This window comes from Clupea harengus, chromosome 10 (genome assembly GCF_900700415.2).
Source record: "Clupea harengus chromosome 10, Ch_v2.0.2, whole genome shotgun sequence".
NCBI lineage: Eukaryota > Metazoa > Chordata > Actinopteri > Clupeiformes > Clupeidae > Clupea > Clupea harengus.
Genome location: NC_045161.1, coordinates 30,095,696 through 30,112,790, shown reverse-complemented (window position 1 = coordinate 30,112,790; position 17,095 = coordinate 30,095,696). Strand labels below are relative to the sequence as shown.

At 43.0% G+C, this 17,095-nt stretch overlaps 1 protein-coding gene across 1 annotated transcript; it reads right to left on the bottom strand.

Moving 5' to 3' along the window:
* Positions 1–964: 964 nt before the first annotated feature.
* cilp2 (cartilage intermediate layer protein 2) lies at positions 965–17,036 on the bottom strand. The gene is made up of 10 exons (XM_012815589.3): positions 15,373–17,036; positions 10,296–10,391; positions 9,381–9,650; positions 8,683–8,865; positions 8,185–8,340; positions 7,561–7,878; positions 7,160–7,268; positions 6,912–7,069; positions 3,628–6,050; positions 965–3,409 (listed from the first exon to the last, which is right to left on the bottom strand). The coding sequence occupies exons 1-9, from the start codon at positions 15,434–15,436 to the stop codon at positions 3,640–3,642; spliced, it is 3,765 nt and encodes a 1,254-aa protein (XP_012671043.1). The 5' UTR covers positions 15,437–17,036; the 3' UTR covers positions 965–3,409; positions 3,628–3,639.
* Between the last annotated feature and the right edge of the window lie 59 nt (positions 17,037–17,095).

Here is a 17,095-nt window from a genome sequence, read left to right as displayed (position 1 = left end):
GACTTCAGCCATATAAGACGAATAGAGGGTAATTGTTGGAGGTTTTGATTTTTAAAAATACTCCAAAATGTTCTAAGTGTACTTTATAAGTCCGTTCTCTGATGTTAAAGACTGAGGGCCCTAAATTGAAAGGACACAGGGCTGTGTGTTACATGTGTGACATAATGGTAGTCCGCAAATGGCGTAACATCAAAAGGAGGAGTGGAGAAGAATTGTTATTTGCATGTATGCACTCAGAGGACGCTAAAGTAGCAGGAAGTCTTTGGGGGACAGGTGAAACGGCATATTCATCTGTGGGCTGCTGAATTTGTCTTTTGAGCCGATCACATCAACAGGAATTCTTACTTGTGCTGTGATGTGAAACCATCATTCGTTTGGTTGAAGTCCAACAGACATCAGTGTATGTTATGAAAATATTTAAACTGTTAAATTGTCATTGTGAAATAATTGAATAAGTTGTGCAAAGTTCAAACAACTAAAGTGAAATCATTGCCGTGGACACGCTTAGGTCATGCGCATGTCCGACCTCCTGTGTTGTGTGTAAGAGCCTGCGATACACATCAATCAAATGAAGGCCCTGACAGTTTTCTTTGGAGAATTGATTTTATATATGTAGTTTTGTTGTTTAACTTCTGATGCAGATATTCTCACATTTATATACCCTTTTTGGTAGATTTAAGGAAATATGCAATCAACAATAATTGTGGATGGATGGCCACCACATACATTCAACTGAAATACAGTGGATAACCGAATATGCTTCTTATTCCCAATATGTCACACTCATGTTATATATGTTTTCCAAATGTCAGTAAGGACACTTTGTGTAGTTGATGCCACTCTTCACTAATACAAACGCAATGTAAGGGCTACAATCAATCAACTTTTTTTTCCATTTGTTCATTTATTGATTTTTTGATCTGATCCTGAAGTCCCGAGGTTTGGTACAAAGGTTTGGCATGTTGGATGGTTTGGGATATACAATAGTTGATTGATCATAGTGTATGTCAGAAGTGTTTCTTAACTCAAGAATAATATTTTGCTGTAATTTAGTTGTAATAAACAGAATGAAACAAGCTGTTTGGTGTTCAGTGTAATGAGGCTGGTGCAATGCTGCTGTGGAGTCCGGTGCTAATTATTAATATGCAATTTAATGAGATCTTCTTTTTTTTTAAAGAAAGTTTATTTACAGTTTCTCTGAACATTTGTCAATGAATACAATGTTCAATTTACAGTATACACAGAACTGTATTAAAGTAGTGAAAAATTGGGCAATGCCATGCAGTATATGTTACATAATGATTAACATGGAGTTCCCAGGCATTTAATTATTTTTATATTTATTTTTTTAAATGGCTGAAGACTTCCAGAGCACAGTGGCAACTGTACAACTCTTACTTTATAGCCTAGACAATAGTGGAATGGTCCAAGATTGATTTTGCCAGAGGATATTCCTGCATAAGTTATAGTCTCCCTGAGACAGCTAGACAGTTGAAAAGAGAACAGATGCTTGTACTCAAAGTAATGGCACAGATGGAATAGAATGCCAAATAAGGGCCAACTGACATCCTGTGCTGTATCAGACTAATGGCTCATTACGTCTCAAATCCAACAAGCGCAGTACCAGTACAAGTAAACACTGAGGAGAATGAAAAAGAGTGACTTACTTGGGGTCATACATGGCGCAGTTCAGTTGATCAGGTTTTTTCTTTTACTGTCTTTTACTGTCCCTGTTTAAAGCTAGTTTAGGACCTACCTACATGGAAACTAGAAAAAGCAAAGCAAGCATACTGCCAATTTAGTAAATGCAATTACCCTATTTTTATTTTCTACCACTGGGAGACATTCATAAGTTGTTAAATAGTTGTTCTTTAGACAGTGATTGTGTGTCAGCATACTAGGATTAGGGTTAGGGTACTGACCCTAGGGTACATACTAGGTAGTTCTATGATTTATACTGTAGACCAGTACACATGCTTGTTAACAGCTGACAAGAATGAATTGGTTCAGAACACAGTGGTCAACAGCCTGACTTTTACCCATACTAACTGTTAATGTGATTCAGTGGTAGTTGGTGAGCCAAATATTGCGAAGTATATCAACTATCGGATGTAAATATATATTGAAGTAAAGTTTTCCTCAAGTTGTTGTGGGTATCCATAGAGAGAATATAATTTGTTGTAACAGATCGGGCAATAGGGTTGGTATTTATTTACCAAATCAAATTGATTCCTCTTTAGACCATAATAAGTAATCCTCTGAGTCTAGATTAGCTCAGTCCAGTGAGCCTCCCCACTAAGCAGAGGGGCATTAGGGTGATTGTAACAAGGACAAACAACGTGTGTGTGTGTGTGTGTGTGTGTGTGTGTGTGTCCCATGATCTTTAATTTACCCTCATTACTGGACCCGAACCATTTTTCTCTTTAAAAACATCAAAAGAACCAACACACAGAAGAACATACAATGTCTGTAGTCTACTTCTATAATCCATTTCATGAGGATAGATTTAAATTAGAAGTATGCCAAGAAGCTTCCAAATGTGCAGCCATGGTGACCATTATATGTCATAAGTTATGCAGCGATGGTGACCATAATATGTCATAAGTTATTGTTGTCATTCTAGTAATATATAGGTGCTACATATCCCAACACATATATTGTACATCAAAGCCAAGTTTGCCTGGCTCATTGAGTTTGCCTAGTGGCTCATTGGGTAGGATATTTCTCAAGTCAGTATTAGAAAAAGTATTGCACTTCAAGAGACAAATAAAGACATCCATGCATAATAGTAGTATGCAATCCATTTAGCCTGAGAATTAGACTCGCTGACTTCATGATGTAAAAATAGAACTCCTTGCTTCTGTGGACTGGTTCTACATCTCAGCCATTCTTTTGGAGAGTTGTTCTAAGTGAAGTTGGCCAGTTGCAGGGACTGTATAATAGGAGGGACAGGGTCATTTACAGGGGTTATGGATAAAGCTGCATGTTTTTCTCCACAGTACTGTTCTTTTCAATTCTTCATGTGGCCATTATATAATGAACTAGCTGACCGTAGACTTTGATAGTTTCATACTTACTCTGCTAGAGGACAGACCGAACTGTCTTTGATGCAATGATACAGAAAAATAAATACATTTTCAAACATGTTCCCTCATGTGGTTCGAACCATGATAACCCAGCAAATTGGTAAGAACTTTTGTTTTGACTTTCTGGAAGTTCTGAAGGATTGGAGCCATTCGGGGTGTATTCGAGGGAATGTCTATGTATATTTTTACCTATTGTTGCGCTGTCAGTTTCAGCATTTACAGTACAGAAGAAATTCACATCCAAAATTACAAGACTGAAAGAGCATGATAGAATTTCCATCTTTACGTTCATGATTTCATTGGCACCATAGTTACTCCAAGACCTATGAAAACATAAGGTGTATGGGAAAAGAGAATGAATTGTTAAATGCATTGGCAAATTTCCCAAAAAATGTATTTAATATTAGACCAAATTCATGTGTCAAATATATTACAGTGCCACTTATTTAACTACAATCTTTGACAACAGTTTAATCTACACCTACATGTCTGTGTGTATGTAACACATTTAGTTATACCATACATTCTAACATGCACTCACCCAAGCGCAGATCTACTGCCTTGACCGTGTTCGCACCACAGCTCTCCTCCTGTTGGTTGCCCTGCGGTTCTGGGGCCTGCCTTGCTGACCCGAGGGGTACCCCACCACCTGGGTGGCCCCCCTTCTGACTTGAATGCCTTCTGATTCTCTCATGTCACGACCCATTTGAGCCAGGGTCTGACTCGGGTTGGTTTGAAGTCGCTGAAAAAGGCTTTCCCTGTTTACAGTTCTCTTTGGGCAACTGAATGTCAGCGCCACTCCGGCATCTGCCTTCATCTCTCTGGAAAAGCCATCTGAGGTTCCGTCAAAACACCGTCCAATGGCGATCTCCTTTGCAACACGTGGATTCTGGTCTGTCACAGTGTAGATACCATAGTTGTGGCCCAGTGGGTCGACAGGAGCTAGCATACTAAAGGCATGTGACTCATTGTTTTGCAGTACAGGAGGGTGCTTGATAAGATACTCTTGCAAGAGACTGTTGGTGTTTGTACGTCGACAGTTGGCCTGTGGAAGCACAGCTATGACGGACCTGTCGACTGTGGCTTGATCGAATAACATTCCACTGCACTTAAACTCCAGGCATGCAGCCGATGTGTTAGGGCTTAACATGTCGCGAGTGCTGCGGATGTCCCTTAAACCATAGAGCTGGCCTCTCGTCTGTGGGTGCGTGCCTCCCAAGTTTCTCGACCTCACCATCACTTCAGTAGCCCCATGGATCTTGACCTTGATGTAGCATGCTCTGAATTCCTGAGGGTTAGGCCACCATGACATATAGTCGCCTGTCCATGTAGTCAGATCATTCTCTTCAAATGGCACCATATTGTATTCATACTTGTCCTTCTCCACACGGAAAAAACGGAAGTGGTTGGCGTCTACTGGTGCGTTCTCACACGCTATCATGCTCTGATAGGGATATATCGGGCCATTATTCTCATCCACATTGTTTGGAGTTGGTTTGGCCAAGTTAATCCTGAAGGCAGTGTTTTTAAGTGCAGGATCTGTGTGATCTGACCGTTGATAATCTAACTTGTCTAAATATGGCTGGGACACACCAATGATGTTTGGATTCATTTTGGGTGTTGACGGGGCTGCCTCTAGTTCCTCACCTCCCATAATGGCAGTGACATACGCTGTGTAGGCATCAGGCGTTTGAGCATCACAGAAGGCTGGCAGGCAAGCGCCATTAGGCCCTGTTATCACACTGTCGAAGCGGCCCCATGCCCTTGGGTTGGATGAGAAACCAGGTTTAGGCTCCAGGTTTATGAGGCTGATGACCACACCCTTCAGCTGCTCGTGGGGGAGGAACTTGTCACTCATGTACGCTCGCACTTTCACAAAGCAACGGCGATTCTCCGGCACGTCCAGGTTGAAGAGACGACGCTCCCGTATCTCCATGTTTCCAATCAGGAAGGTTCGCTCCTCCCGCTTACTCCTCCCGTTTCCACCAGTGGCTGCTTTTGTATAATGGAAATTGCTCTCTTCTTCCCATATGCCTGTGTCTGGATTGAGTGACCACAGCTTCATGGTGGGGATGTGCTCTTGCATTTTGACATGCTGCGTGTCGAGTAGCACTTGCACTGCTCCTGCTCCAAGGACCTCCTGGTTTGCCTCGTCTCTGAAATCCACAGAAAACATCCCATATGTTCTTAGTGGTAGTGTGTCTCCTTCATTGTCTACAAAGTTGAGGTCGCCTGGAGCTGCAGCTGCTGTGGTGATGTTCCTTGGATCTATGAACGTCACGCTGGCTTTCACTGTACCTTCATATACCTCTCCTGTGTTTTTGTGGAAGGAGTTTGGAGGTATGACCAGCTGGCCAATAGGGTCCTCTCCTTTCATTTCTCCCAGGTAAATGGTGTTTGTCTCACCTGCATTTATATCAATGGGCTCCACCTTACGCATCACCTTGACATCGTGGTAGACAGATCCTCCTTTATTGTCAAAGATGAACACCTTGACTGTGTCGATAAACTTCTCTGCAGGGTCTACAAAGTTCACAACCAGTCTCTTCACACCTGGAGACACCTGGACAGTGAAGCCACCCTGGAATCCAGTGGTCCCCACCCTCTCATTCCCCATGAAAATGTGTCCAAAGCGCAGGGGCTCATCATTATCTGCTGCCACCACTCTTCCACGCACTAACACTTTGGGCTCCACACAGCTTTGGCATGCACATTCAGTCACAATCTTGATGGGTAACGAGTAGCGGCCGCAGTTTATCTGCCGGGTTTCCATGGTCTTCACACTGCAACAGAATCCACCTGCGTCCCTGCAGCGCATGTCATAGTCCAAAGTGCCCGCGCATTTATTATGTGGACACCGGCCAGCGTTGTAGAACTTGGAGTCTGTCTTGGGCTGTACACAATCTTGGGGCAGTTTAACCAGGTGGGACTCAGGTGTGGCCTTGCATGCTGGTGTGTCTTTACCTGTAAACAACACAATGCGCAATGCAAATGTTCAGTATGGCGTGTCAAACAAACTGTGCTCACATTTGCCTGGAAGTGTTAATTGGATTTTGTCTAGTTTTCCAAAGCTGCTGCCCTGAATCATTATTGGGATAATAACTGTCCAGTGTTCAGATGGAAATTACAGAGCATGAATAATTGGTCTCCCAAATGTTTGGCAAACAATTAATGCACATGATATCATATCATAGCAGAGTTTACAGTCAAGTACCCACATACATTTTCTCACTCCCCAAATTATGGCTTATTACAGACAGATGGTGAAAGCTAATAAGGAAACTTTCCCAATCCTGCTGATCAGTTCATCCTCCATCCGCTAGTGTTGGGATGTTATTTTATTCACTTGAGGAAATATTTCATGCTGCTACAGAGAGTGTAAGGCAAGCTGATCCCTCTGTGGAGATCTGCACGTCTGATGGCTTTAGCACACGCTTCACCAGACTCTGTTCTAGATCTGGGATAACAAGCATCGTGGGACTCTGCACAATGGGTAGCTCTGCTGCATGTGAAAATGCATACTTGCCTGATGAGGGCTTCAGGAGCATCAGGATTTATTGACAATCTTGGATTTCACTTCAGTATCGCAAACATATGTGGAGTGGGATTTAGGTCTGTAGTGTGTCCAGAGTTACCAATGGTTTAGTTGTGTGAACCAACACAAACATAATAAAAAGCTGCTGCTCTGTGGGTTGCGAGTCTTAAGGGGCCTTAACCTTTTATGTCCTTTTTTTCATTTGAACAGACAGTACCCATACATCCTGTATATAGCTAATTCATTAACAAATCTTTCCTTTTGAGTGGTGGGTCTGGAGCTACACCTACCCATAACAGTGAGGAGAGCTTGAGAGGACTTGATGCTGCCCGTCTGACTGATGGCTTTGCAGTAATATTGGCCCGACTGTTCTACTTTCAAGTCTCGGAGGACCAGATCTTCTTCATATTTGTACTCCTTCCAGTCTAGCAGTGATCCGTTATGATACCTGGAAAACAAGAGTGCTACTATGTGAAGGCCTGTTTTTATGATTTAAAAAATGGCACCTTATGACAGCAGCTGCGTTGTATCGTCTCACCATTGATATTTCTCCGGTTTGGGACTCCCCATGGCCTTGCAGCAGAGGATTGCACGTTGGCCTTCATATCTGACCTTGTCTTCAGGGTGTTTCACAATGCGCGGCTTTTCTGCAACGCAATCAGAGGGGAATCTGCCATAGCGGAGCCACAGAGCTGTTCAAATGCTGTAAAGTGTCACAATGTCTAGCAGTTTGAACATTAGTAGTTCAGAGATATTAGTGGTTTGGGAGAGACTGTGATTAACACTCTGGTGCACTGTGCATATTCAGTTTCTGTTTATATGTCTCCCAGCCTGTCTCGTGTGGTTGATTAAGTCATGTTATTCATCGTGACCGCAGCCTCATCACGTTAGCCAAGAAACACCACACAAAGGCTTTTTTGTAGTCTTGTGTTGGCTCACCTGAAGACTTCAAGACAGCATGGACCCAGGACGTCTTACTGCCGTTGTTAAAAGTGGAGATGGTGAGGGGGGCGAATTTCTCCTTGCTGATGATGAGTTGCGTCGTAGAGCCAGAGCACAGCCCGGGCACTTTGAAGAGCCCCTTGGTGTTGGCGCGAGCACGGATGAGGTTGGGTTGGCTTGCTAGAGCCACCTGGGCCCCAGCCACTGGTACCCCTGTAGCAGAGAGGACCTCACCATGCAGCAGATGGCCTTCACACACACAGCGGCTGCAGTCATCACTGGGCCTACCCTCTGGACACACGCGCTGGCATGCCACTGCGGACACACAGACACAGATGCATAGATACAAACAAACAAACACAGGAACAGTTTGTATTGCGTCCAGACAGAGGTGTCAGAGGCAAGGCCCCGAGACCAGTTTATGGGCCGACTGATTTAACACATTAGTTCTGCCTCCCTGTCCAATAGTTATGCTAATCAACAATTCCAGATGTTTGGTACAAATCCTGGGGATGACTCTTGCTTTCGGAACCTTGATTCAACCACAGATGCACAACACACATGCAAGGCACTACATCTGTTAATGGGGAGGGGGGGGCAGGGGGGGCATGTTTCCCATACCTGGGCATGGCTTCTTCCCACACTTCTGAATCTCGACTGGCCGTCCCTCACAGCGGACTGTGTCTGAAGACCTGATGCAGCTCCTGCGCCGGCTCCGCCGTCCTCCACCACAGGTGACGGAGCAGCTGCCCCAGGCACCCCATGGGCCCCACCTGGCTTCTCAGCCACAGAAGACACACAGAGAGTCAGGGAGGGGAGGATGAGCAGTGGAACTGGGATGTTTGGTGGTCAATTCCAGGTGTTTGCGACAAAGCAGCTCTGCCTCTGAAGCAGTGTGAGTGACATGTATGTAGTGACATTTCCTGATCAAAGGGCTCTATTAGATTGAAGGTGTGGTGGGAATATGATGAATGATTGGGGATTTGTGAAGCTAAAGGACTCTCTCTGTCTTGTTCCTTTTACATCCACGTTTGATTGTATCAGTGCTCACAGTTACCCTCTACGTTCCCTGTTTATACAGTGAATTTCACGATGATTATGCTATTGATGTTGAGATACCTTGGCACGGGGGAGTTGAACATTCCTTCCTTTCAATGTGGGATCCGTGGCAGGCCGGGGTTAACAGCAGAGGCATGGGCTCTTTGGACACACATTTCCGCTGGCGCACCTGGATGCCGACGTCATTGCAGGCCGTGGCTGAGCACGGACCCCAGTCAGCCCAGTCTGTCCAGTAGGCATTGACTGAGAGCAGAGAGGGTAACATATAGGTGAACATGTATACTTTCTACAGTCCTCTCTGTCTTTGTCATTAAAGGACAAGATAATAAAACCAACACTGACTTTCTACTGTCTTACCATACAGTCTACTGTATGTACCTTGTTTACAGCACTATAAACCGACCAACCACATTTTTTGCAGTTTATGTAAAAGGCTTCAGTCTAGCCACAGTAAGACCAAAGGCTGGCTATTGTGTCCATATAAATGTAGTCAATATTGATTTTATTTTGGCCGACCTATCCCTGATTAAGTACCTGTATCTCTCTCTCCCCTCTGACCTATCCCTGAGTAAGTACCTGTATCTCTTTCCCTAAGTACCTGTATCTCTCTCTCTCTCTGACATCTTCTCACACTCTATTTTTTCATCTGTCTCTCACTGTCCTCTCCTCTCTCCTCATTTCCACTATGCTATGTCTAATATCCTTGTCATTACTTAGTTCCTTTCACCATGATCAATGGCCTTAATGATAAATGGTACCTGGTGGACACTGGAAGCGCACATGGTAATTAGAGCAGCTGCGGCCGTAGATCTGCTCTTTATTGATGCACCAGAAGCCCTTGTCCAGACTGGAATGCACCACCTCCCCGGTGTCTGTGGCTGCGACCCAGTCGCTGGTGCGTGCCTCCATGGCCACCGGCCTGGCACACACCCTCTCTCTATAGTAAAAACGGATGGCCTCCAAGCGCTCATAGTCTCCGTTGCCCCCTGGATGGTCGATGTTGAACCAGGATGTCCACTCCGTCACCCCTGTGTTGCGCAAGAATGGAGGGAGACAGGGGTCAGGCCAGGGGTAAGGTTTATGTGCAGTCTAAGAGAGAAATCTGTTACAACCATTCTACAGAGGAGTTGGGACGCCCATGGGAACGCAATAGACAAAACCTTTTTTCAAGCCTTCCTCGACTAATTCTGAACCTATGTGGAGAAACCCCTTGCTAGAAACTAACATGCATCTTCTCTTTAGTCTTTGACGGCTCCAAATTAAAGTCTCCTTCGGGGTCCATGAAACAAATGACTGATGTGTTTCTTCAGAGGACCTTGTTGAGATCTCAGCTATTTTAGAAGTAGTCTCAGCCCAGATGGACTAAAAATTAGAAACAGTCAGTGGGAAACTTGCCTTTCCAACTTCCACCTTCCGAACTGTATCTTGGCTTTTCACTGCAATCTCATCTCCAGTTTAAAGTGATGTTGTGATGACATTTTAAATCAAACCACATGCAAGATAATCTTACTTCAGTATTTATTTTGTTGTTTGTATAGTGACCAAAGATAATTCACTCTGTACTTCTTCCAAATGATGATGGCAGAAAATCCTTATCAGATGTTAGCACAAGCGTTAGTGATGAGGACAGTTGTGCATGCACAGTAGAGCTTCAGATATCCAATGAGCGTGACCTGTGGTCTGGTGATCGGAGAGGCTGTTGTAGGCCTGTTTCCTGTTCCTGTCTGTCTGGCTCCACTTTCCAAGCTCCAGTTTGTCCCATATGGTTCCTGCATGAATTAAAAAAAAAGAGTCTAACATTACTCAAAACCCCAGCCTCTCCATCACCCCCATGTCTGAAACCTGTTGTGGCTTCTCTATAGGGTAACCATATGTAGTAGCAGGGCAAGATTTATGAGAATAAAACATGTGCATTCCTATTAGTCATTCTACGAGATGAAGTCACCAGTCCAGGACATGTTCCTGAGTCTGCCAGAGTGTCTGTGAATGTGGCTGGAATGCCTCAAAGTGGTGTGCCTTTAGAGAGGGGCAAGTACAGGAGAACACCCGATCTTCCGCTGCTGCCCCTTGGGTGTCTGCGCTTTCGTTTTTTGTTTTTTGGTTTTCGTCTGGGTACCACCAATGGATGGAAACCTACTTAGACTAGATGATGTGTGGGTTGAAAGTCTGGATGAAGTCCATCCAGATGCGTGTGAGGCACTGACGACATCTGATCCCTCGTAGCAACACAGCCAAAGCATGCTGACCACTGCCACTGAGAACCTGGTTCTGTCTCTCTCTCTCCCTTTCTCTCGTTGCCTGAAGCACAACACTGTCCAGTGGAATCAAGGTCTACTGCACATGTGGAAAAGCTGTCTGATAGTGTCTGATGCCCAGGCCTTTCCCGAGTACAGTCTGCCCAACACCCTTCCCCTATTCCCCTATGAAACAAAATTGAGCTGGAAACACTTGAAAGGGAAATAATGTTGGAGTCGACATGTAGAAGATGCATAAACCAACAAACTGAGGCAATCGTGGTTTCTTAGTGAGGCTTACACTGGAAAATATGGCTAGAGAGAAACCGAGGCTGTTCTAGTCACATACAAGTGTTGTGTTCCTGCCTGCAGTCTTCACAATCAGACCTTGTGTGTTGCAGTCTGGAGATGCCAAAAGCCTCCTTAAAACGAATACAACTCCATTAAATAATGACAAAGACGTGTGGAGACAATCTTGACTCAGCTGAGATGTCAGAGCACAAGAAAACAGTTTTTTTATGAACGACTTATCCAGTCAATGCAGCCAAGCCACATTTCTCCTGCTAGTATCAGCACAAAGCCAAGCCACATTTCTCCTGCTAGTAACAGCACAAAGTCTTGACCATAAATCAACGTCGCCTGTACCTTCTGTACACAAGTTTAGATTCCTATCCACCTCAGCTGGTAGCTAGTTTAATGTTTACTGTCAATCAGGGATAATATTCACACAGTTGGGGGCTGGAATTGCCAGACAGGAAACTTGCCAGACAGTAAAGTAAAAATGAGACACACTAAACAATGAAATAAAAAATACGTAGTTGGTTTGACAGATTCATTTTACAATCTGTCCATGAAGCCATGTTCACGTACACATCGGACCCTCTCAGAACTCAAGTTTTTCTTCCAGTAGTAGTGGTCTTTGACCCCACATTTCAAACTTCAAACACTCAGATCAAGGTCTTTAATCTCTACTATTAGGTATGATTAATGCACAGTGTGTATGATTAATTAATCTACTGCTGATGAAATTACTGCTACTGTCATCTGCAATCATTCAGAGTTTTCACATTATTCCAGCTGTATACATATTATATTGTGTTTGATTATGCAATGTTGGCAGTTCTCTATTTTGTGCTTAGTTTCGAAGATTACAGACTAAGATTACAGTAGTACCCTAAATGGTTTTAGTCTCTTGACAAAGATCGAAAGAACCTCCCATGAATTTTTATTATTTGGGATTGTACATATTAACTCTTGAGTTCAACATATGAATGGGATGAGACGGAGGTGGACTTTATTGGCTGATAGTACAAAAAGGTTGGCAGCAGATGTAGTCATTTTAAGATCTTATAAAACAACTCGCCAGAACATCTAAAAATTTCAAGGTCTTCTTGATGATGAAAAGGCCTTGTTTTATTTCAAACCACCATGACGTTCTTACTCAAGGGTTATTCCGCAGTTTAGCTATCGTTATGATGAAGGTGGAAAAGCCTGAATAATAATAAATCAAATTGTTTGTTTTGTTTGTGTGAATTATTTGTTCAGACATTATAAAATCCAATATAAAATACATATTGTATTAAACCCTTGTAATACAAATGAAAGCATGATATAAGCCTGAAACACTGTTAAAGAGCTACCAGAAGGTTAGTCAAATTTAATAATAACACTTTGGCTTTGGAGCATCAGTGAAAAATCAGTTTTGTCCTTCAGTCATGTTCATTAAGTCAGACTGAGAGAGTACATACAGCTGTCAGAGCACACATTTGGAAGGTTATTTTTAACAGAATGGGTGCTTGATACCTATCCATGTGTTCATTATGAGAAACGTGTCTCTGCTTAGCTTGGATCAAACAAGCGCACAAACATAGATGTCTCCATGTCCTTTTCCCCAGCCCAGACCAGAGGAATTCAGGCTGTAACAAGACACTACAACATGTGTCCAAAATGTCAAATGCGGTGGGAACAATAAGTTAGTGAGAGCTGCAAGTATGTGCACCTCTAAAAACTGACTACTCGTTCCCCCCCCCCGCTCAAGAATGATGAGCTGTCCCTCAGTGAAGCGGGATGGACCAGAGGCTCTGACATGAGGCCATGCTCCACTTTTCCTGCCATTTCCAGCTCAAACATTTGCTTTTATTTTGGTCACATTTTGAAATCCGGTGTTACACACTTCCTGTTTTAAAACAGGCCCACTAACAAGACACATTTCAAGAACCAATAATCCATGGGTGAGGGTTAGCGTTCCATGCATTTTATTTATTATGTGAGCTTTTTGAAAGGCATTCCTTTTTGTATTAGGGCATTCATGAGACAGAGTGTGCATATGTTGTCAGAGCCAGAAGCTTATAAAAGGCAGTAAAAAACTGAGGCTTGCAATAACGGAGAACACTGTCAGATTGGACAGATATCTGAGCCAGATTTTTAGTTGGCAGTGACATTCAGGCTTTTCAACAGGTCTGGAAGTTGTTTAAATATTCCAGACACTTACAAGAAGAAAACATCTCTGCATTATGTAAGTTGAATAAACTGAAGTTGATTGAGTGTTACAGTGTTTATGCAGGCATGACGTGGCATAAGACAGAAGAGTAAAAAAAGAGGGGCTGAAACAGAAGCACAAGATCTTTTCAGACATCTCTTATTGATCCAAGGCTTACTGGGATTTCAGTAGCAGCTATTTTCTTCTATATTACATTCGTAGCATTTGTTTAACTAGTATTCCAGTTGTCCAAAACTAAATTCCATTTTATGGCTTAGTGTGTGTGTGTGTGTGTGTGTGTGTGTGTGTGTGTGTGTGTGTGTGTGTGTGTGTGTGTGTGTGTGTGTGTGTGTGTGTGTGTGTGTGTGTGTGTGTGTGTGTGTGTGTGTGTGTGTGTGTGTGTGTGCGTGCGCGCGCGCGCGCCCACCCTTTCACAGACATGTGGAAGCTGTTTTCTATGCTTGGCACATCCCCTAACTGAGGTGTGCTTTTACAGGCGGTTCTGTCAGATGCTCCCCTCTCCCTCTGATTGTGTCCAAGGCTGAATTTGCCATTGACTGAACATTCCACAGCCCCTGCCTCTGACTCAGCCCCATCTGTGCCCCATTTACCTCAATAGAACTTCTTCACTGGCACTGAATAACGATGCCAATCAGCCACCAGAAGTTTGTGTTTACAATCGAAGATTTGGATAAGAGAGGCATTGTATTTTTCCTCGAATAACTGTCCCCTTTCTTATTCTCTCTAGAGATCCTAAAAACGTCCATGTGCACTCGGAACACTCAAGTCTTCATCCCACTCAAGAACTGCAACAGTCTGTGAACTGGTGCACCTTGAGGAGGAACCCCGATAGCACAGTGTTTGTTTTTTCCATTAACGTTCGTTCCATTTTTTCTTCCATTTTCATTAGTCCATCCTGAGATAAACTTTCCCTCCCTCTGGGCCAACATTCTCCGGCTGAACTCCTCTGTACGATAAGCATCTGGAGAATTAGGCTGTAGAATTGGGGGGGAGATTAGAGTGGAGGGCAGCATTGACTTTGGCTGGCTTGAATGGCTTCCTCATTTGTGTTGGCTAGACTGGCACTGCTACACGAGACTGTTGCTCATTACCAAACGACAGGGCATCTGGCTTTTTAAGAAAGCCGTTTGTATCCTTTGACACAACTTGGGCCTTTTCAGACTAAATTTTCCGTTTCACCTGTGTAGCACATCTGGGAACAGCTGTCTCCTCTAACGGATAGACAAGCAATAAATTCTTGAGGGAACAGCGAGAGAACAAGAGTGCATTAGAAGATGACAGAGAGGGAGAGAGACACACACAGAGATAGAAGGAGAGAGAGGGCGAGAGCATGGAAGGTGAGAGATGTGAGGGGCAGAGAGAGAGAGAGAGTCTGGAGAGAAAATCCATGTAAAATCTTTCCAATTTTCTCACATACAACTTCTACCAACAGGTACAAGATGAAGTTATTCTCCAATATATATGCTATTTAATGAACTGTGATTTATACCAAGTGAGTCCAAACTCTTTTGCCAAATCAAGTTAGCACAGATGTCCATAACCTCTGCCATGAAGGTGGACAATGCCTTCCATATTCATTAACTTTTATCCTTATTCACAGGGTCATATTCAGTCAAAATAATAATGCTGCGTATCTTAGTCCAGCATTTATGACGATGCTCCAATCATTCCTCTACCTCTGGAAACAAGAAAAGTTCAAAAAAATATAAAGCGATTTTTTTTTGACATGAGACTCACTTTTGAAATTATAATAAAACTTTAATTAAATGCACGCAAATCACATGATGTAGGGAATATGATAAGGTAAACTCTTCACGCCTAATAATGAAAATAACATAGTTTTCTCTTGCTTATGTGTTTTAACTGCAATTTAAGAACATGGTCAAAGAAAGGGATGAGGTCACCTGCACTTTCATGACTGAACAACATCAGTTTTTCTGCATATCTAAATTAAATTATTATCATAATAGTACAGTGAGCAGATCTCAGCACAACAAAAACATGTTATTCACTTACCTTGTGCAAAGTTGTCAGAGAAAAGAAAGGGCAGAAGTAAGGTCACCATTCTAAAGTCCCACATGGTGCCACTCTCATGAGAAATGTTTTTGTGAATATCTTTTATTCTACGCACTTGAAAGTGACTCTCTTTAATTCTGGTTGAAAGGTAGTAGTCTTTAAGTAAAGACTTTGAAAAATAAGTTAATAAAAGATGGTCCTGGCTGCTTTGTCTTTAAGTACTGTCTTATGAGTATTAAATGTTTCTCAGAGTAGTTTTAAAAGACCGGACCTGTGGAGTGTGCTCCAATCCAGCCCACTTCTCCTTACCATTGGCCAGTACACTTTAACATCTGTGTCCCGTTTATCAAGTCCAATCCCCCGACCCACCCCCTCACCCCACTAAAGAGACTATTATGAGGAGCTGGATGCTTAATGCCTAAAAATAAAGCCTTGTTTGTATTTTAGTGTGGATAAGGCTTCATACATTTGACTGTCCCACTGTGGTGGCTTTAGACAGCTAACTCGGTTTTCACGCCTCTCCAGTTTCTGAACAGGTGCGACAAAGTTCACTGTGAGGTTGTACAAAAAAAAAAGATAAATAGATAGCCACTGGGTGATATGTGGGTCTTCTGAGGTTAAATGGCTTCTAGAATAATCTCCTGGTTGTTGGATGTTGATTTTTTACAGATCAATATGATTTAGCTTTAGTTCATTTTAACTGAAAAACATTTTTTTTTTTTTTTTTAACTGCAGAACAACCTCTGCATTACGAGTGCATTATGGTCTATGGTCTATGCCTATGGATAGCACGGGTTAGGGTTATGGATAGCACGACTGTACAGATGGTCAACTTATGGTTCTGTTTTCCAGCTTCATGAATGTTGATTATATGATGCTCCACTGCCACAGAGGGAAGTGCGTCATGTTGCATGCCAGTGAGCCGAGTTTGCTTGTGAAACAGAAGGTCTGGTTATCGATTACAAATGCCTCATTAGCTGCCTTAATGACAATTCCACAAACTACTACCACAATAATTTCCCCTAAACAACAAGCATCGAGTTGCTTTCTATGCTTTATTGAAATCTGCTTTTGGATAATCAAAACTAGAAATGTGTTCAAACGGGACACAACATGATTGATATGAAAATAAATTTGTGGCTGAAGGTTTTCAATTCAGGCAGTTCAGCAGCTTTCGGGCAGACAAAACTGCATTGAGGAATCCAAACTTCGTCCAATTCAAGAAGGTGACCTAAATGAGTTTGTCAGAAGGTCACAAAGGAGAAGAGTTGAGAAGTTTTTACTGTTGGATCAAGTAAAGTGAGAGAATGCTCTTCGCAAACCCAAACCTGCAATGGTGGCCTGGCAAAGTATTTAAAATGTGGAAACTAATTATTCTGGTGACAGAGTAAGTGGGTCATGGACTGAATGTAGTTATTGAGCACAAGAATATGCAACCAATTACCAATACCTTTCAGGGTTTTCCCCCAGCCACGCTCTGAGCAGTGCCCATGCCTAAAGTGTGTTTTGAATGGAAATTTACCATTGAAAGCCAAATTCGGTTCAATCCAGGACTGGACTTATTACATGTCTGGGGACCGACTCATTTGGTTGGCCCTCGGTAGTCTGCCAGTGGTTTCCAGTGGTTTGCTGTTACGTTCAAAGCGCTGAGGATGTTGGAGGAGCCTGAAAACTAAATTGGTAATTTCACAGTGAATAAATGAGAAAGACCTTGGGACATGGG